Source organism: Schistocerca cancellata, chromosome 3 (genome assembly GCF_023864275.1).
Source record: "Schistocerca cancellata isolate TAMUIC-IGC-003103 chromosome 3, iqSchCanc2.1, whole genome shotgun sequence".
NCBI classification, from domain to species: Eukaryota; Metazoa; Arthropoda; class Insecta; order Orthoptera; family Acrididae; genus Schistocerca; species Schistocerca cancellata.
In genome coordinates, this window is record NC_064628.1 from 821,864,478 (window position 1) to 821,885,776 (window position 21,299).

Here is a 21,299-nt window from a genome sequence, read left to right on the forward strand (position 1 = left end):
ATCCTAATTTATCGGGGCCGATAAACCGGCCGTGGCAGCCAGCAGCTTTGAAGTGCGCCGCGCCGCCGCAGGCACAGACGCGCCGGCGAGAAGCGAGCGGCCGGCTGCTGCCTCCCGCCTCCTCCAGCGCACCCCGCCGGCGGAACGAGACGGCGCGGAGGAGAGAAGAGAAGGACGGCGGCGACAAAAGGAAGCACGCGAGGAGGAGCTCGCCTAATAAATCTGCGCCTGCAATTGCAATACTTCTCCCCTTCATTTGCCCCGGCCCGTAGTCGTTCGCCCCGGAGGAGTCGACCAATCGCCCCGTGGTCGGCGGTCGTCGCAGACGTCTGCCCTGGCAAGCCCTCTTCAGTGTCAACTGGGGACCGCCTTCCAGCTCTTCACTCTGCGCCAGTTCGAAGACATTTGGCTACGGCTGTGCTTGTCAAACTACACTGACATTTCGAAGCGAATTGTGACAGTTTCTTCTGTTCCACAGAAAAGTGACTGGCAAAGGACTGTGAAAAAAAAGATACATTCTGCCGTGTGACAGTTGAACAGTGCTGAGATATAGACATTTGGGATGACTCGATCCATATGCATCACGAAGACATCAATTGCAACATGTGAAGTGTATTGGTAGAAGTGCATTTTAAGTGTATATGCCGATAGTTGACAAGAATTTTAGGCAGGCCTACCAGTGATATACACTGTACACTACTGAAGTTGAGAATCAGCAGATTTTCCCTAAGGGAGTGGGAAAAAGAATTCTGAAAGTGACTTCTCAATACTTTTGAGGTGGCCTGGGAAGCGAAATTGGTGACTGTATGTCGTTTGCACCTAGGGGATGTGAAATTCATGGTCACATAGTGTTTGGCTGGAGTGACAAAACTGAATGTTTTAGAGTGATGGTGTATTTGTGAAGATGCTTCTGTTGTCACTAAACTGTACTGAGTAAAGAATACTTGAACTGAACTTCTGGGGTTGGTCAGCTTGTAATCGTTAGTAGACTGGTGTACTTTGACGCTGGAAACTGAGCATCCAATTGGGACCAAATAATAATTCTGAAGTGGCCTGGGACTGATACTAGTGACAGTATCATTTACACCGACAGGACTGCTTGAAGTAGCTGATATTTCAGTTTCAACAGGCCTGTAGAGCAGTGATATACGAATGGATGTCAGTTTAACCTGCTAGGTGTTGCGCGTTTGAGCAGACATCCTACCTACAGCACGCGCAGACGTCCACCGATGAGCAGGCGGTGAGGAGACGCGGAGACGTGATCCGATGGACGCAGTGGGCTTCCTGAGGGTGCGCAGTCTGCCCCAGATGTGCAGCAGCCCGCTGGCCGCCTCCGACTCGGCGCCGGGCAGCCCGCTGGAGGCATCGCCGCAGCCGCCTCCGGGACGGCGCCTCCGCGACGACGACACGGACGCCGACGAAGACGACGACGACATCAGCGTGGGCTGCCCGTCGCCCTCGCCGGCGGCCGTCCGCCGCCAGCAGCAGCGCCAGCGCAGCCCCGTCTCGTCGCCCGGCTCCTCCACCTGCCGCACCGCGACCTGCGACGCCGCCTCCGACGACGATGACGAGGACGACGATGTCGTCCGGCGTGACGAGGAGGAGGACGATTACTTCAAGCCGCTCAAGAGGCTCAAGATGATGAACATCGACAAGGCGGCGGCGGAGAGGCCTGCAAGGCCGACGCCGCCTCCTTTGCCGACCGGGGTCGAGCGGACGGCCTCTGCGACGCCGCCGCGAGCCTCCGGAGGCGGCGTAAAGTCCTTCTTCATCCTCGACATCCTGAACCACTGTCCGCGTACCAACGGCCAGCAGCAGCAACAGCCGCCCCCGACGTCGGCGGCGCCGCGTCCGGGCGACCCGACGCCCGCCTCTACCGCCCGCATCGTGCGCCCCTGGGACTTGGGCCCCGCGGCGGCGGCGGCGGCCGTGGCGGCGGCGGCGGCGGCAGCGGCGGCGGCGGCCGGGGGCGGCGTCGTGCCGGTGGACAGGTACCGAGCCAGCGCCGCCGCCCACCACCACCGTCCCAAGTCGGCGGACTTCTGCTACGCCAGCGAGACCACGTGCAGCAGCGGCCGCTCCAGCAGCGACTGCTGCACCAGCCCGGACCTCGCCGCCAGCCCGGCGTCGGGGGCGGCGGCGGCGGCGGCCAGACACCCGGGGGCGGCGCAGAGCTCCGGGGGCGGCGGCAGGCACCCGGCGCGATGCGGCAAAGGGGCGGCGGGTCAGCACCACGGCAAGGGCGGCGCCCAGGGCAGCAACACGTCGCCGCTGGACGCGCTCTTCCAGATGACGAGCAAGACCTTCGAGGAGCTCAACGGGGAGGCCGTATCAGGTGAGCATGACGGATCATCTTGCCTTCCATTACCTATAACACACGTGCACGTCACTTTTCAGTTTCTCAGTAACAAATGGCACGGAGGAAATGCGTTGCCCTTCCAGTGACAAGTGTGAATCTCATCAAAATCCTTCTGGTGACGCTACCAAGTTTACTTTAAAAAATAATTAATCACGGTTGTCCTTCTTATTACAGAAGGTCGCACAAAAATACACAATGGTTACTAGCTTCAGCGAAATTAAATAGCCGTCTTCAGACCACTTGTATAGAAAAAGTTTTTCCTGTCATATGTCAACAAGTAAACAGTGTGTAAATATTTTATACTTGTGTTAAGTATTCTAGTGGTAACCATTGTGCACAGCTGTTATTTTATTGTATGACGAGGGACGGTATTATGGAATGTTGTCTCTGTAAGTTATGTCCAATTAATGTGAACAGTCGACGAAATGGACCGTCCCTGTAAAAATTTTTCTATACGAATGATCTGAAGATGGCGATTTAATTTCGCTGAAACTACTAATCATTGTGTATTTTTGTGGGATCTGGGTAAATAAACTTCCGTAACAAGAAGAAAAACCGTGTTTAGATTCTGAGACGCGTCCAATATAGCTGACAATGCCAGGTAATCATAACACCAAAAAAATTGTTCGTACACTGCTTCAGTCACTGTAATTTTTGCTTTTAACAGCAATATGCGTTTCGATGGTCATGCCATCAACATGAGGTCGATAAAGATACCTTTACATTATCGAATTTGCCTGTCTATTTGGCAGGTACCATCGACATAAGAAAATTCAGCATCATAAAAGTGTCTTAATCCACCGCATGATGATGTCATGGTTTTAGAAACGCTTACTGGTATAAAAATGTAAATAAACAAGTGTATAAAAATGACTGAAGCGGTGTATCAATATTTTTTGTGTATCAATCGTAGACCATGAAGACACATTTGTAAATATTTGAAATGCTAAAAAACTGAAATAACCTATATTCCTCATGGAATAAACGATGAATCTGTTCTATAGCATAGTCCCGACGAACCAAAGCGATTCGTAGATCCCTCCGTGCGTAAATCAATCGATAAGAACGGTTTCTGCAAAAGACTTTTTTAACATATTTTGTATTTTGTATTTTGTAAGATAACGCGGAGGTATACGTAGAAGTTTCAGGCTCTTGACAAGTTGTTATGAGTGTCACGAGTAAATTTTACAAATTAGAAATGTCATGTCCGTATCTGTGATGTAACACTTTGCGTACTAAATACGTCTGTCAGTATGTTTTGCGAGTTTTTAACCTCGTAAACTTGATGGTCGCCCATATCGTTTCTGCAAGTTGCCTTGTTGGCACCATCTGGAATTTAAAGATAGATTTGTGCTGATGTCGCCGAAAATTTTCTAACTCGTGGTATATATGGGTCGTAAGTGTTAAGTCAGGCTGGTTATTCACTATATTTTGGCAACGAAGCTATTTTGTAACATAGCACCTACGAACCAGTGCTATTCACGGTACGCTTTGCATGTATTGTAATCCTTCAGAAACGTTTATGTAAGGGAATGTTTTCTCTATGTTTACATTCATGCTTTTCTGAACTATTTGTGTTCGTTCTTATGCGAATAAAGATTTGGTATGTACCTATCTGCGACCGAGGTACATAACGCCGAATCTGCAGAATATATTCCTCTCACAGCTTTAAGCCATACTAATCTAATCATTGTCCTTGCTGTTTTACTAGGAACACTTGTTCTCGTCTTCAAGTTACAGCCGAAATACTGTACACAAACGACGACTTAATACGGTTAAATATCAAACCATCGTAGCTGCCAAGAATTCTGTTTCTAATTTCCATTAGCTCACTTCATAATAATATTGAAAAATAATACATTATCTCGTAATACCATCAACCACCACATTACTTTGATATAAGATCTAATGATCACAGCTGCAAAATGTAGACAAAACACCTCTGATTACGTATAGTGTTCCGTTGCAGAAACAGTCTCACGAACTATAGGATACTCTCTTCCTGATATTAATAACTTGTCTAACTACGGGAAACCATATGACTCCCCTATTCCTTACGTACTTCACAGCTTGTATTAAGGAAAAAGTGACAGTGTATAGGCTATTCCTGACTTAATTGTGAAATCTTTACATTTCGTTAGCATCTTTAAAACATATGTACGTTTTCGGCAGCCCTTGCATAACATCGACATCAGATTTTTCATGTATAGCGCTTTTTCCTACAATACAGACGAACCACAAAGTAAAAAAGGTAGAAACGTCTGCCGATTCTTACAACAAAAATCATCAAAATTCATCATTCACGGTTTTCCATACGGAACAGAGAACATACGTGCAAATCTTATTTCTCATATCAGATATTTCATGTAACAAAGTGCGAGTTAAACATTGTCCGTGACAAATACAATCGTTTCTTAATTTTCTTAGTACTAAGGATTTAACAATGAGGCATCTGACATCGACTGCAGTAGAATATACATTTTGTTAATAGTGGCTGAATCCACGAATCTTTTTGTCTCGGAGCACTGTGATACATTAAGATACTCTTACTACATTTATATGCGTGTTTTAAAAACCGTGATGGGAAAAGAAGGAAAAAACTTACTCATTCTAAACAATATGCATGGTACATAGATTAAATATCATAATGTAGCAGTTTGTAGCGGATTGCGTCTGTTTGCACTTTTCTAGCGTCACCGAGTTAGGCCAAAATATTAACTTTCGTAGCTGCATCCGTTATCATTCCCCAAACGTGATTTATGTTTATAGATAAAGACGAACAGCTATCCTCGTCAAATCAGTAGTATTTCGGAATCATGTCTGTGCTCTGTGTATTATTAGAAGCATATTTCGATTGAGGTGACATAAAACAACCTTTCCTTACAGAGCCATATTACATTTATTTTCGAAGACCTCATCATGAGAAAAAATTTCAAAAATAACTGTCACAATTTTTACTTTTACTTTCTACACTGATTGTCCCCATCGTGTTCAATTTTAGGAAAATAGACTGTTCGCATTTCAGCGGAAATTAGGCACCGGTACATGTTTCGTTGGCTAACAAAATTTACTTCTGCGATTGCTGTAAACTATTGATTGTTGTCAGAAATGTTCCGCCAAGAAATCAAAATGTATCTATTAACTTCCTGTCACATAGGTCTATATGACGGAATATATTAGTGTCAACTTTAGTGGGAGAACCGAAATGTTACACAAATAGAAATATTTTTGTCTTGTTGGTGAAGTATTGCGTTATTATTTCTAAAAATTTGTCGAGGGTTTTTTTTCACTTCTGTTTCGTAGTTCCCGTCATTTGTTGAGAAAAAATATAGAATAGAAGTTTTTCAGCTATTCTTACTTTTCTCAATAAAAAGTAGATATATTACATTGCTACAAACAGTTTACAGTGCACATAATATTCGTGCGTAAAATGATTATTTGCCACATTGGGTATTTACAACACATGTCAAAAGGTATTTCATACAATCTTGAAGACGGACGAACCCTACAAAACTTTGTATAGTGGTATAACACGAGAAGCCAAAAATAAAAGCTCCGCTTATTACAGAGCATTCATACTTGCATCGTTAATCTCTTGTTATTACAGTGAAAAGCGCAAAATTACTTAAATACTTGGTGAAAAATTATTTTCAGTTATTATAGCGGATTTGCTTTTCGTAGGTGAAAGCAAATTATCTAAACTGTTTGTCTTGGATATTTTTTCAGTCGAGAGTAATTGTGATTTAAAGTGAATTGTTGAAGTCCCCAAATTGGAGAAATAGGGTTCAATAATCGGTACACATTGACTGAAAATTTCGTCTCACAGCTTAGTGTGTATCTGGGATGCGCTTAAGCACGCTGCAAGAAATCTGGTAAAGAAATGTGGAGGTGAAACGGAGGGAGCGGCTACGTAAACAGTTTATCCGGTATCGTTTCTCCACATTAAGGCGTTCCTAAACATTTTTCCTCTTACCAATAACACCGCGAGTCTCTAGGCCGTAACACACAGTGTTTTTTAAATCGGATTTAGTTTATTTCAAAGTTCTGCGCTGGAACTGTGATTTACGAAGAGCGCGCAATGGAATTTTCTTCGTGCTCAGTGTCTGCTCGCAAAGGCTGCGGGAATGCTCGTGGATATTCAGCAGCAAATTGCGAGCCTTAAACTGTCTTAATCAGCTACTGAATTCCTTAAATTTTACGTCTCCATTTATTCAACGAATTACGAGCTGATCTCGACAGTGCTTAACGTAGAATAAAGGACGAAATTCGCTGAAATACAGCATCATTTCACTTCATAGGAAAATAAAGTTCTCCTGAATAAGTATATACTAGAATTTACCTATAGCTGTTTTCAGGAATGGTGCTAATAAACGATTGTGGGGAAAGGATAAGAAATAACAGACACATAAACTTCGTCATCTGGTGCTACTCGTTTACAGGATAATAAGTTGTATACTATAAAAAAAATACATTGGGGAACAGGGTGTTGTAGTTTTCTTGCGGAAAGTGAGGAGTTAAATTGTTCCTTTAAGCCATATCTAAACCCAGTTATGAAATCAAGGCTACCATGCATTTCTTCAAAAATACTTTCCAAATTACTGCGGTGTAGGTATCAGGAGCCAAAGTATACTATAGTCGATCACTTCGTCTGCTGGATAAAATAAAATAATAAATGTAATGACAGATCTCGTAGTATAGCCAGACATCCAGTTCTGATGTCGTCCAGTGTATCCTTACTTTGCTACTCATGTTTTTCTTCTTCATCTCATAAATGTTCTAATTCCTATAATTATTAAAATGACTGCATATTCATAGAGAACTTCACCAAATGTTTATGCAGGAAACATTTGCGGTAGCTGTCTGTTGTTAGCCCCAACGACTACGGGACAACTTCATCATCAACAGTTACAACAATAATACCGGTATTTCCACCGAATAAAACAGATATTAACTTACTGATACAGCAAGATACAACAATACATATTTTTTGCTTTTGGGTATTGTTACTTTCTGTTTATATCTAGGCCATCCGTTGTATTTTATATACTGTGACAAAACATGACAAATTCATCGAAAATATTTTCATCACAATAATTTCCGTACGTTTGTGTTGTTGTTCTGTGGATTCCGGTAGAAATTTGTATTAATAATTTACACTATTATACACAACGTCTACATCCTAGTGAAGTCACTGGCTAAATTACTTTCTCCAACTAAAAACTGGTAGAACTAAACACACTCCATTAGACTTTATTGTTGTTTATCGAGTTAATCATATTTTAGAAATAAACGTTTAGCTACTGCTTGGTCTGTTTTGCGGTAGGTACAAAAAAATCCGTTCAGAATATATTGGATACATGGAAGAAGAGGGGAACACTTAATTGAAATCGATTCATAGACGTGAAAAAATTACTTTTAATTTGTCAACAAAAATTAAAATGTAAGGGAAATGCAGTTTAAAAACTTACCGCAATCACCTCAGCTCTGTCACTTCAAGTTCTATTCGCCTGCTTTTTTTCATTTGCTATAAATATTATGTCATTTTCTAAATATAAGATTTGGTTGGTGAAATTGTTACACCAACAATTACAACTGAAGGCAGAAAGTATGAGGATAAGTATATGATTATTATGGTACTCACACAAGCTGGTATTTTAACGTGCACTCTAACAAATTTTAATAGATCCAAGACAACGAAATAAGATTTTCAGCAAAATTTTAATATGGAAAGTGGAATCTTAGGCAGTTTTACGCCGTAGCCTTTATATCTGCCGAGATATCTGAGCATAAATGATATTATAAATGGAATTCTATGTCTCCTTTATTATCACTGATGGACGGAATTAAGCCAAAAACGATTTGCCAATGTTTGCAATGAAACACTTCGTAAAAAATCGACAATCCACGGTATTACACAAACTGTTATTTTTGCAAAACATGTCACTACATCATTTAGAAGCTCTATTCCACTTTAGAATGCTTCTGAAGAAGTGTCGCATAAAAAAAACTATGTTCAAAAGGCGGATGTTTTACTATCTTGTTGAGTAAAAGCAGCTGCAATCATTAACCACGTCGTGAAATACTCTGCATTAATTCTTTTATCGGAAATATATTTTGGCTCGTCAATGATATTATTGGCCATGTATTCTCATCTAGACGTATTTTCACATAAGAAGTAATAAAATAATGACCAGCTTATTCTCCGAAATACGAACATCAACTTTCGTTTCCCAATAGAAACTGACTTTCACTGCCAGAACTGTAGATTTTAATACGACAAATTCAGCTATATAAGCTGTTCCACACCTGAAAAAAAATGTGGAGTTAACATTCATTTAAAATTAGGATATTTATTTTATTCTTGAGTAGGTTGTTATACACAATCCTGAATAATAATTGTCTCTCATGGAATATGCACGTCGTGAGGAGAAAGGGATACTTGATCAATTGTATTTTGCTTCTCAGAGTAGCTGAATGAAGTAAAGTGGTACATCTGTCAGTGTGGATAAAGCTTGTGTTGAGATCGACGAAATTCATGTACCCACGTCCCTAGCAAATAATTTAAATTATCATGACATTACAGTGTCACGCGATCTTTCATAATCATTTCCACCTAAAAGTCATTAACTTATTAATTACCATCCAATAATGTCATTTTTTCTTAGTAATCACACACAGGCACTGTCATGTCATTGGCGACAAGAACGACAGAAACGATTCAGTTTAACGCATTTTTGCTCAGAGATTTATTTCCGGACCTACAGAACGGTTGCATTAATTATTTTTTTCATAGCCTACTGAGAAATGCAACAGCAAAATATAACATCATTAGCTTTGTAGAACAAAATTTTCATCATAATTATGTTTGTTGAAAAGTCCACGAAAAGACATTGATCACTATTTTAGGAGGAATCTGTAGATACTGCTCTTTAAAAAACCATATCACCGGTGCCAAAATAAGTATGAGGCGAAATAATGATAGTCTGTAACCCGTCGGTCCAAAAATTTCCGCGAATGGATTAATAAATGATAACAAAATTTAATATGGTGGTTTTCCGTGCTTCAGATGTTGTACATTGTCTCCCCCCACGCCGCCCCACTTGAGTAGAGCGCATAGGAAGTCCATAGAGCCACATGAAATTGGCAGAAAAGTAGACTGCTTCATTGGGATGTTGTTTAACTCTCGTGTCTCGTTACTGCCTTCTTCGGTCTTGGCGAACCATCAGAGAGCCATTCTGCACTTCGTCGTTTTATGGTTGGTTCGAATTAATGACACCAAGTCTCTTCAGTCGTGTTGACTTTTTCCAGAAAAGAATTGCCGGCTCTTTTCATTTCAGTCAAGCCACAGGAGGCGCCCACGTGCCGCTGTTCGTTTTTCGGGAGTCAAAGTGTACGAGACAAAATTTGCACATACTTTTCTCTGCTTCAAAACATTCCTGAGAATGCCTTGGACTCATGATTTAGACATGTTCAGTTCGTTGCTCCACCGCGATTTGTGTTACAACGTTGACACACTACGGCCGAACGTCCACTACTTAACACCGCCTCCTTGCAACTGATTGGTCGAAAGCAGATCTGTTGTTTGTAGTCTTTAGGTGAAGCTGCCACCGTAGTTACGATGCTGATGTGGCTTATGCGCTAGGATAAAAATCAGTCACGTAACTTCTAGCGCGGGCGGCATGTACTGAAAATAACAGCTATTCTGAAACAGCGGTGTTTCAATCAGCATGATTCTAATGGAATACGTTTCTCCGACCCGTTGGCTCAGTTACTTACAGCAGAACGTGTACGGATGCCGAATGACGATGCTCATTGGCGTTTTCCCCGTTAATTAACCACTACCGGCGCTGAAAGATGCTTTAAGTGGTAGAAATAATTTTGGTTATGACAGGAGATCGAAACCTAGTACTACCGATTTACAGTGTTTTATGGCGATATACCACGTACTTGCATGAAATAAATAGAAAAGGAGTGATTAAAATATATTAAAACAACAAATTCTCAAATCATGCTGTTTTAACACATGCAGCGCAACAAACAAGAACTTAAAATACAACAATGAAACCGGAGAGTCATAAAAAACAATCTATGAAATCTTATTTATCTGTTCTTCAAAATCTTATGGGACTTAACTGCTGAGGTCATCAGTTCCTAAGAGTACACACTACTTAATCTAAATTATCCTAAGAACAAACACACACACCCATGCCCGAGGGAGGACTCTAACCTCCGCCGGGACCAGGCGCACAGTCCATGACTGCAACGCCTTAAACCGCTCGGCTAATCCCGCGCGGCATGGATTCTTCCGTTACTTCCTGGTTGAACAATTCCATATTTAAGGCTGAATAATACGTACACTGTTTTTGTTCTACCTGAACAAGAATAGTGTACTTGTTATTCAACCTTAAGAATCCGTGAAACCTAGATAAGAATACAGCAGAATAACTGTACGTAAAATCAGTTTCGAAACGCCAGGACAGATACATTTAATGGATGAGTGCTTAAAACTAATGGGTGAGGCAACCCCTTGCAACACCCTAAAATCTCAGACCCAATATTCTGGGAAGGAGCCCTGACAGTACACACTACCTTAACACATGCACGACACTCACCTCATTGTCATTTAAAATAGAGAGCAGGTCCTGTGGAAAACACAATCTGCCCTCAGGTCGTCAAATGAGACGCTCTCAGTTGGCCTAAGAATATACTGTATTGACACCCGTGTTTCGCATCTTTGAAACAGTGTTAGGTCCCCTCGGCGTAAGAGAAAATCATGTGTCAATGGGCAATATACAGCTCTTCAATAGAATCTGGCTCTTGCCACAGAGCCTCACCTCCATACAAGAATGAAACATAAATAGGCAGAAAAGGCCATTATTTTATGATCACACGATTGAAAAACACTCACTGGAAGCAGTCACATCCACAAAATGCATACGCAGCTATTTACAGTGGAACGGCCACATTAAACCAATCGCAGGTAAAGCAGATACGAGGCAAATTCATTGAATCCGTCCACTAAGAAGGTACCTCCAAAAACCCTCGTTTGACCAGTACTTAAATACTGCTTGTCAGTCTCGGATCCGCGTCAGGTAGGACAGAGGAAACAGAGTAGATGCAAAACAGAGCAGCGCGTTTCTTTACAGCTTCATGTAGTAAGTGCGAAAGCGCACAGAGATGCTCTGCCAACTCGATTGGCAGGCACTGCAAGAGAGGCGTTCTGCATCACTGTGTGCTTAACTATTCCACAGTACCAAGAGGGTACATTCGCAGAAGAGTCTACCAGTATATTTCTTCACTCTACGTACATCTCTCGAAGAGACAATGAAGATAACTTTAGAGAGATTCGAGCTCACTAGGGTACTTACGAGCAATCGTTCTTCCCGCGAACCATTCGCGACTGGAACAGGAAATTGGGGAAGTGACAGTGATGCGTAAAGCACCCTCTGCCACACACTGTAAGGTGTCCGGCAGAGTACAAATGTAGATGTAGTTGCATATGTACAGAGGGCCCTCTGGGGACCAAAGAACAGATACGAAGCAAATGTTCTTTTGTTATGGTTCAATAATTCTTCGAGGCTGGTGACATTAGAAAGGGAGCTTTATTTCAGTTTGTAGAAGGCTGGGGTGGTCTTTCGGAAGGGAGCATTTACGGAAATTACGGAATGTAAAAAGTTGCTATAAAAACAGGAAAGATGACACACTCCTCACAAGCCGGAGAGGGTCGTTATCGATGAGCCATCTCAAGAAAATGTGTAATAAAATCCTCCGATATTTTATTTTTAGTGTATCTTTTGGAATCCACTGTAGTGGGCACAGAAGTGATAAATATTCGCTGTTAATTAAATATTTTAAAAATAAGAAACATGTATCATCTGCCCAATCAAGGAAACTGGTTTCCTTCATTGGGCCAGGCAGTTTCCGTGAATCGGCTATACTGTAATAGCCATAAATGCTACACACGTCTAAACAAGTGCCAATACATTTCACATTTCAAAAGCTTAAACGCGGTTGCGAAACAGCAACTGTGTAAATCTTAAGAGGTTGAAAAATTAGCCAACAAGTTGCAAATAAAGTTTTAGGTTTCAATATTTGTAAAAATATCTTCTTCATAAATCCCACTACTTCTGAAGAAGATATTTTTACAAATATCAAAACCTAGGTCAAGGGCTAATGAACCTTTATTTGCAACTGGTTGGCTGATTTTTCAGCCTCTTCATTTCATATTTCTTATTTTTTAGGAATTTTTTTTATTGGCATCTTAAAATGAATAGCATGTATTCGAAACCTAGGATAGTAAATGTAGAAACGTCTCCTTAGACGGTAAAAAAAAGCCATTTGACTGATCGTCAAACCACAAGCTATTAGGAAGCATATAATGAGAATCATTACTTAAATTTGGTTCATAGTGACCTCCTTAGGCCCGGGATTAGACCGAATTCGAGATGGCGTGTTCAAGTCATCTCGCACTACGTCGCTTAACAACAACTAGTCGCCGTCCAAAGCACATAACTTCATATTGTGAATATCGCAAAATGGCGTGAATTGTTCGTACTCCCCAATGATGGCTTCAGATATTTAACCACTATTACCGTATCATTCCGCCGCGCGGGAGTAGCCGAGCGGTCTAAGGCGATGCAGTCATGCACTGTGCAGCTGGTCCCGGCGGAGGTTCTAGTCCTCCCTCGGGCATGGGTGTGTGTGTGTTTGTCCTTAGGATAATTTGGGTTACGTAGTGTGTAAGCTTAGGGACTAGTGACCTTGGCAGTTATGTCCCATAAGATTTCACACAAATTTGAACATTTTTAACCATATCATTCCGACGTTTCACTCACTAGTACTAGTCAATTAGAAAAAAACTAGTGTATAATTCTACGTTTCTGCACTTTTTCCTTGTGTCTTCGTGGAACAACACGCCACTAAAATGGCAAATCTTTGCCAAGTCTGTTTACACTTAATGATAGCTACTATGCGCCTATTGTCACTATCCACAGAGAAATCGAGCCAGGCCCACAGGTGGAGCCACCCGATCGATAGCAACCTTCTCCTATACTCCTCAAAAAAATGTTCAAATGTGTGTGAAATCTTATGGGACCGTCCCTAAGCTTACACACTACTTAACCTAAATTATCCTGAGGACAAACACACACACCCATGCCCGAGGGAGGACTCGAACCTCCGCCGGGACCAGACGCACAGTCCATGACTGCAGCGCCCTAGACCGCTCGACTAATCCCGCGCAGCTATACTACTCACAGACACACGTCCCAGTATCGAATTATAAAAACAGATCGCTCTTGTTTAGATTTCTCGTTCCTCACTTACTGCGTCAAAGAGACTAACAGATTAGTAGTCGTATAGGGGATTTCAACGAGGGCTAAGGATTCCCTTAGGATAACACATGTGTGCTCCCTCACCCCTTCACCCGTCGACCCTCCCTCCCTCCCTCCCTCTCTCTCTCTCTCTCTCTTTCTCTCTCTCTCTCTCTCCTCCTCCTCCTACTCCTCCTCCTCCTACGGTGCCATTACCTCCACCTTCATCTCTGTCTCCGATGAGCGTTTGTTCTCCACTATTTCCTTTTTTAAGTTTTTGAGCCACCCTCTTGTTTTTTACTGTTCCACAAATATGTCTTCAACCCCAGCGGCGGGGAAATTAAACGCGTTTGTTGGCGAGGGGAGTAGGCCGGCAGCAGCGGCGGCGGCGGCTCGGGCCGCTGTGAAACGCTACGCCGCCGCCGAAAGATATACAAGCGGGGGCGGGAGCGTTTGGCGGCCCACGCGCCACGAGCCACTTCCCCACTACAGAGCGCGAGCGGACTCTGTAGCGATCCTAATCTCCAGCGCTACCCCGCGAGACTCGCCACTAACCGGGCGAAGTTGCACTCGAGTTGTTGCAGAAGCCACAGTGTCCTCCTCTCAGGATAGGGATGGGAGAAACCTACTGTCTAAAGCCGATACCGATATATTAGTTTTCATTAACTGGTATTTTTCGGTGTTTGTTGGGACTCTGTTATAACAGGCGTTTTTTTTTGTTTTTTACTAATAACCAAGTAAAAACACCAAAGTATCAGTTAGCGAGAGCAGCAGTGCTAAAGTTTTTTCGTTTTTCAGTAAGCCTCTATGGTACGAGGGTCACTCCAAAAGAAATTCACACTATTTTTTTAAAAATCCATCTTTTATTCTACATGATTGAAAGTTTTACAGTGTGTAGATACAACCTTTAGGAACAATATTTTTAATTCTCCACATAATTTCCATCCCTCTCAACTGCCTTACGCCATCTTGGAACCAGCGCCTGCATACCCGCACGGTAAAATTTTGGACCAACCTGTTGGAGCCACTGTTTGACAGCGTGCACAAGGGTGTCATCATCTTCAAACTTTGTTCCACGAAGAGAGTCTTTCAGTTTCCCAAAGAGGTGATAGTCACATGGAACCAGGTCAGGACTGTAAGGCGGGTGTTTCAGTGTTGTCCATCCGAGTTTTGTGATCGCTTCCATGGTTTTTTGTTTTTGATTGACATGTGGCCGTGCATTGTCGTGCAACAGCAAAACATCCTGCTTTTGCCGATGTGGTCGAACACGACTCAGTCGAGCTTGAAGTTTCTTCAGCGTCGTCACATATGCATCAGAATTTATGGTGGTTCCACTTGGCATGGTGTCCACAAGCAAGAGTCCTTCGGAATCGAAAAACACCGTAGCCATAACTTTTCCAGCAGAAGGTGTGGCACTGAATTGTTTTTTTTTTTTTTTTTTTTTCTTGGCGAATTTACATGATGCCCCTCCCTTGATTGTCTCTTCGTCTCTGGTGAAAAATGATGGAGCCATGTTTCATCACCTGTCACAATTCTTCCAAGAAATTCATCTCCACCATTCTCGTACTGTTCCAAAAGTTCGCTGCATACCGTTTTTCTTGTTCCCTTGTGAGCCACTGTCAACATCCTGGGAACCCACCTGGCGCAAACCTTTATTTACCCCGACACTTTCAGTATTATGCAAACACTTCCTTCCCCTATCCCAACGTAGCGTGACAATACGTTCACTGTGATGCGTCTGTCAGCAGTCACTAATTCGTTAACTCTCTGCACATTGTGAGGAGTGTGTGCAGTACGAGGCCTGCCGCTGCTAGGACAATCCACAATACTGCCGTGCCCGCTTTCATCACGTAACCTAATTGCCCACCGACTAACTGTACTGCGATCGACAGCAGCATCTCCATACACCTTTTTCAACCTCATGTGGATGTTTCCCACTGTCTCGTTTTCACAGCACAGGAATTCTATGACAGCACGTTGCTTCTGACGAACGTCAAGTGTAGCAGCCATCTCGAAGACATGGTGTGACGGCGCCACTCACTGGAACTGGTTGAACTAAGATTGAAAACAAGCGGGAAGGATGTATCTACACACTGTAAAACTTTCACATATGCAGAATAAAAACTGTATTTTTACAAAAATAGTGTGCATTTCTTTTGGAGTGACCCTCGTAGTACCTTATTGTTGTCGCCGGATGAGGAGATAATTGTTTAACGTCCCATTGACAACGAAGTCTTGAGAGACGGAGCACAAGATCGAAAAATGGCTCTGAGCACTATGGGACTTAACATCTGAGGTCAACAGTCCCCTAGACGTAGAACTACCTAAACCTAACCAACCTAAGGACATCACACACATCCATGCCCGAGGCAGGATTCGAACCTGCGACCGTAGGAACAGCGCGGTTCCGGACTGAAGCGCCTAGACCCGCTCGGCCACAGCCACCGGCCCCAAGCTCGGCTTACGGAAGGATAGAGAAGGAAATTGGCCGTGCGTTTTCGAAGGAACCATTCCGGTATTTAAAGCGGATTAGTGGAATCACGGAAAACCTAAATTACGATGACCGATCGTGGATTTAAAACGTTGTGCTCCCGAATGCGAATCCAGTGAGCTAACCACTGCGCTTTGCTGCACGATTTCGTCGTCGGACATCAGTTGTATTGTAATATGGCACCAACCCTAGTCTGCAAATATTTTCACGAAGTGACATAGCAATGAGGTACACGGCTTCATTTGCTTTAAAAGATTAATTATTTGTTTGCCATTTCTATGAAGTACTAAATGAGAAAGATAATTATGGTAACAGTAATAATTTAAAAACTTAATAACAATCCATTCGTAATATAACAAGCCTTTATCTGCTTGTATCCCTGGAAAACGGACAAATTAACACGAGAATGAGAGTTCTTCAGTCTCAGTTCTCAACATTTGCCACTAACTATTCGTAATGTGTAAACAGTCGTATGATTCCCGATTACTAAATTTTTGAGAAGAGTTTCAAAAAACTAGAATCAGTAGAAGCTTACTCCTGATTTTTCGTAGTATTCAATCAGTTATCAATTTCCGAGAGGAGCAGCGAACAGCGGACGGACTAAGATTTCTTTTATTTGCTTGTTTAAGTTGATATTTTGATTGTACGTATCTTGAAATTGAAAGAGTCAAAATATTTCAATCTTTATTCGATCTCTACGTTAATTACAGGAAACGATAAGAATAAGAAACCGAAAATCGACTCTTTCATAAACCAGTTGTTCTGTGCGATTTTAATAGTGAGGTTAATCTGATGTGGAAAAAAAAAACGAAATAATCGAAAACTGGTTGTTACAGCGATAACCACTATCCCTAACTCAGGGCAGTTCACCTCCCATGCTGCACTTAATGCAACAGGAAACATCACTTGGCTGTAATCCGATTTAAAGTATTTGGCACTCTTTTCGTATTTCAGTCTGCGAAGAGTAAAAGCATAAACTATTTAGCTATTCGTATTGCTAATCTGGTAAAAAATACGTTATTGTAATGCTAAAATAGTTAGGGTAGTACTGAACCAAGATATTCTAGATTCTGATAACTATTACACATAGGAAATGTATTCTTATCTCCATAGAACCAGAGAATAGAGTTTCTTTAAGAGGACCACATTAATAACACAGACTTTGATATACCATCGGCCTAAATATTATCGCTGATCAGTACGCGATTTAAGTCTTCAGATAAACAATAATAAAACCAATTTAGCACTCGTAATTTCTTTTAAAAAATAGTTAAGTCCAGCCAACATTACACTGAGGCGAGAAAAGTCATGGTATACCTCCTAATATCGTGTCGGAGCTCCTTCTGCACGGCGTACTGCAGCAACTCGACGTGGAAAACACTCAGTAAGTCGCTAGGAGTCCTCTACAGAAACACTGAGCCATTCTGTTTTTGTAGCCGTCAACAATTGCGGAAGTGTTGCTGGTGCAGGATTTTGTGCACGAACAAACCTCTCGATTATGTCCCACAAATGTTCGATGGGATTCATGTCGGGCGACCTGGGTGGCCAGACCATTCGCTCCAATTGTCCACAATGTTCTACAGTATCGCATTGTCATTCATAAATATTCCATCGTTGTTTGGAAACATGAAGTCTATTAATGGCTGCAAATGATCTCCAAGTAGGACCCAGTCCACTACCTGTAAACTCCGACCACAGCATTATGGAACCAGCACCAGCTTGCACAGTACTTTGTAGACAACTTGGCTCCACTGCTTCGTCAGTTCTGCGCTACTCTCTAACCCTACCATCATCACTTACCAACTGAAATGGGGATTCACCTGACCAGGCCACGATTTTACAGCCACCTGGGATCCAACATAATATGGTCACGATCCCAGGAGAGGAGCTGCAGGCGATGTTGTGCTATATGCAAAGGCACTCGCATAGGTCGTCTGCTGCTAGAGTCCACTAACAACAAATTTAGCCGCGCTGTCATAACAGATACGTTCATCGTTTCGTCTCACATTGATTTCTGCCTTCTTTCACGAAGTGTTGCTTGTCTATTAACACTGACAACTCTACGCAAACGCCGCCGCTCTCTGTCGTTAAGTGAAGGCCATCGACTACTGCGGTGTCCGTGGTGAAAGTCAATGCCTGACATTCGGTATTCTCGGCACACTCCCGACACTGTAGATCTCGGAATATTGAATTCCCTAACAATTTCCAAAACAGAATGTCTCATACGTCAACCTGCAACTACCATTCCGCTTTCAAAGTCTGTTAGTTCCCTTCGTGCGGTCATAATCACGTCGGAAACTTTTACACATGTATCACTTGAGTACAAATAACATCTACGGCTATGCACTGTCCTTTTATATCTTGTGTACAGGATGCTACCGCCATCGGTAAATCTGCATATCGGTATCCCATGACATCAATGTATTATTATTAATAAATCACTGATTATCTTTCAACTACGACTTCTGTTTTTTTTTATCAAAGTCAAATGCTATCGATCACTAGGAAGATTCTGTTTCCTACTGAAATGAAAGTATGTGAAACATTTAAACATATACTTTCACTGAACACAACTTAGACAACTCTGATAATTATTGTCCATCGGCTAGTCCATCATCCATATACAATAAATAACTGTAAGAACAGGCATGCCAATATCATAGCATCAGCAACGTAACCATCTGCTGTTACTAACAATCAGAGCTGTGACCTATACAACAATTCGCACAACAAGGCAGCAAAGCAAACAATGCAAACAAATCAATGAAAAATAAACGCGTTATAAGAGCTTCCTATATAGCCTACTAAACAAACTACTGTCGTTATTCTAACATTTATGTCGTGGCACTTATGTCACGCTGCGGTGGCTCTTTTACGTACATTTACTTACTCTTACAGTATTATCACGTTTGAAAACATTCATTATCTTGCTATCTAAAATACTCGCAATGTTCTTGTAATTATATTCAGTCGATTGTGAGGAAAAAGGAGATGCTACACAATACATGAATTTCTGATTTCCTATGACGTTTTTGAAGGAGACAGAGAGTTTAAACTCCGTACTTATCGTCGTTTTGCTCTTCAGTCAGAAGACATGTTTGATGGATTTCTCCACATTAATCTAATCTGGGTAAGCCGCTTCGTTCTGAATAGCTACTGAAAACGTCTATGTATTTTATCCTACTTACATTGTTCATGTCTTAGTCTCCCTCTGCAATTTTTATCTCGCACGCTTCCCTTCCTCAACAATATCATGATTCCTTAATGTCTAAGCATTTATCCTATCAACCAGTTCCTCCTTTTAATCGAGTTGTGCCAGAGATTTCTTTTCTCCTCAATTCTGCTCGATACCTCGCCTTCCCACTATACACAATCTTCCACAGTACCTACCCCCCTGATCTTCAGCATCTTATGCAGCACTGCATTTTAAAATATTCTATTCTTTTCTTGTCTCAACTGCTTATGTTTCATGTTTCACTTCCGTAATAGGTACAGTCGAGGAAAATACCCTCAGGAAACTTTCCGTAATCCTTTAATTTATATTAGATGTTAACGAATTTGTCTTTTTCCGAAACGCCTTCTTGATGTAGCCATTATACATTTTATATCCTCTCTACTTCCGCGATAATCAGTCATTTTGTTGCCTGAAAAACAGAATTCATCTCCCACTTTAGTGTCTCATTTCCCAACTTAATCTCCTCAACATTTTCTTATTTAATTCGCTTACATTCCGTTATCCTTATTTTGCTTTTGTTGTTGTTCATCTTATATACTCTTTTCAAGATATTAACCATTTCGTCCTTTGTTGTCTCCTACAGAATAACAATGTTATCATCAAACCTCAAAAAAAAAAAAAAAAAAATGGTTCAAATGGCTCTGAGCACTATGGGACTTAACTTCTGAGGTCATCAGTCCCCTAGAACTTAGAACTACTTAAACCTAACTAACCTAAGGACATCACACACATCCATGCCCGAGGCAGGATTCGAACCTGCGACCGTAGCAGTCGCGCGGTTCCGGACTGAGCGCCTAGAACCGCTAGACCACCGCGGCCGGCATCAAACCTCAAAGTTTTTATTTCTTCACTGTGAACTTTATTTCCCTTTCCAATTTTCTGCTTGGTTTCCTTCACTGTTTGCTGTACCGATTGCATAACACAGGGGAAAGGCTTCAACCCTGTCTCACTCCCTTCCAAACCCTTGTTTCCCTTTCACGTCTTCCAACTCTAGTAACTGAGGTCTCTTTTTTGTACAAGTTGTTAGTAACTTTTGGTCTCCGCTATTTTATACCCGGTATTACGCATTAAATATTGGCAAAACTGGGAACAAATCGCCTTTTTCCAAATCTTTTACTCATCAACCTCAGTGCGAAACGCATCTTTGGAGTGATCGGTGGCCAAGCAGGGTATTCTGGTAAAAAATAAATATAAAACTTTAAAAAAAAATCAGCGAGCATAGTTGTTTTCGAAATATGACGGTAACGAGTTTACAACAGTTCGAGTGAACTATGCAGCTCGCTCTATGGTAGCACTGTCGCAAATACTTCATTAACTCGGCGAAACAGAACTAAAATTGCTGGAGAGAAGACAGCATTCTCGCCTCTCATCGGCCGCAAGACTCCCGTATATACTTAGATGTAGTGGTTGATTTTCTACTCCGTGCCGGTACCTCTGACGACAGAAAAACATTGAATTAATATTTTAAGACGCCTACTTTCCAAAAAAATCACCTCCTGGAAGGCAGCAGTGCTGGAACCTCTTTTTTTACAAATCATGCATTCCTTAGATATAACAAATGCTGGTCTAGTACAATGTGATCCTCATGTCTTTTCGAGAAGTGAGGTTCAGAGTTATACGAGCCTGTATTATAGGAAATAGTACACTGGTAAGATAGAGCTGTTCCTTGAGAAACCTAGTGGACATAATTGTAGTAACACAATTACGACAAAAAAATAAAATTTATCTATCGTTACGCTGTCGCAGTCAGCGAATTCCCTGTTTGAAAGGAAGTGGGTACATGTGATAACGTTTTGAACAAACTTTGGATGTGGTATACAGTTTAGGTAAGATACTAGAATATTGTACCGTATGGTTTGAACTACTCATATTCAATCTGTAGAAGATGTACAACGGTAACGA

General features: G+C 41.9%; 1 protein-coding gene across 1 annotated transcript in view; it reads left to right on the top strand.

Annotated features, from left to right (window-relative positions):
- Positions 1-1,266: 1,266 nt before the first annotated feature.
- Positions 1,267-21,299, top strand: part of LOC126176590 (homeobox protein Hox-A4-like) — a 470,110-nt gene continuing 450,077 nt past the window's right edge. The window contains 4 exon segments of the mRNA XM_049923751.1: positions 1,267-1,536; positions 1,621-1,906; positions 1,992-2,012; positions 2,015-2,335. Coding sequence (XP_049779708.1) covers positions 1,267-1,536; positions 1,621-1,906; positions 1,992-2,012; positions 2,015-2,335 — 898 coding nt within the window.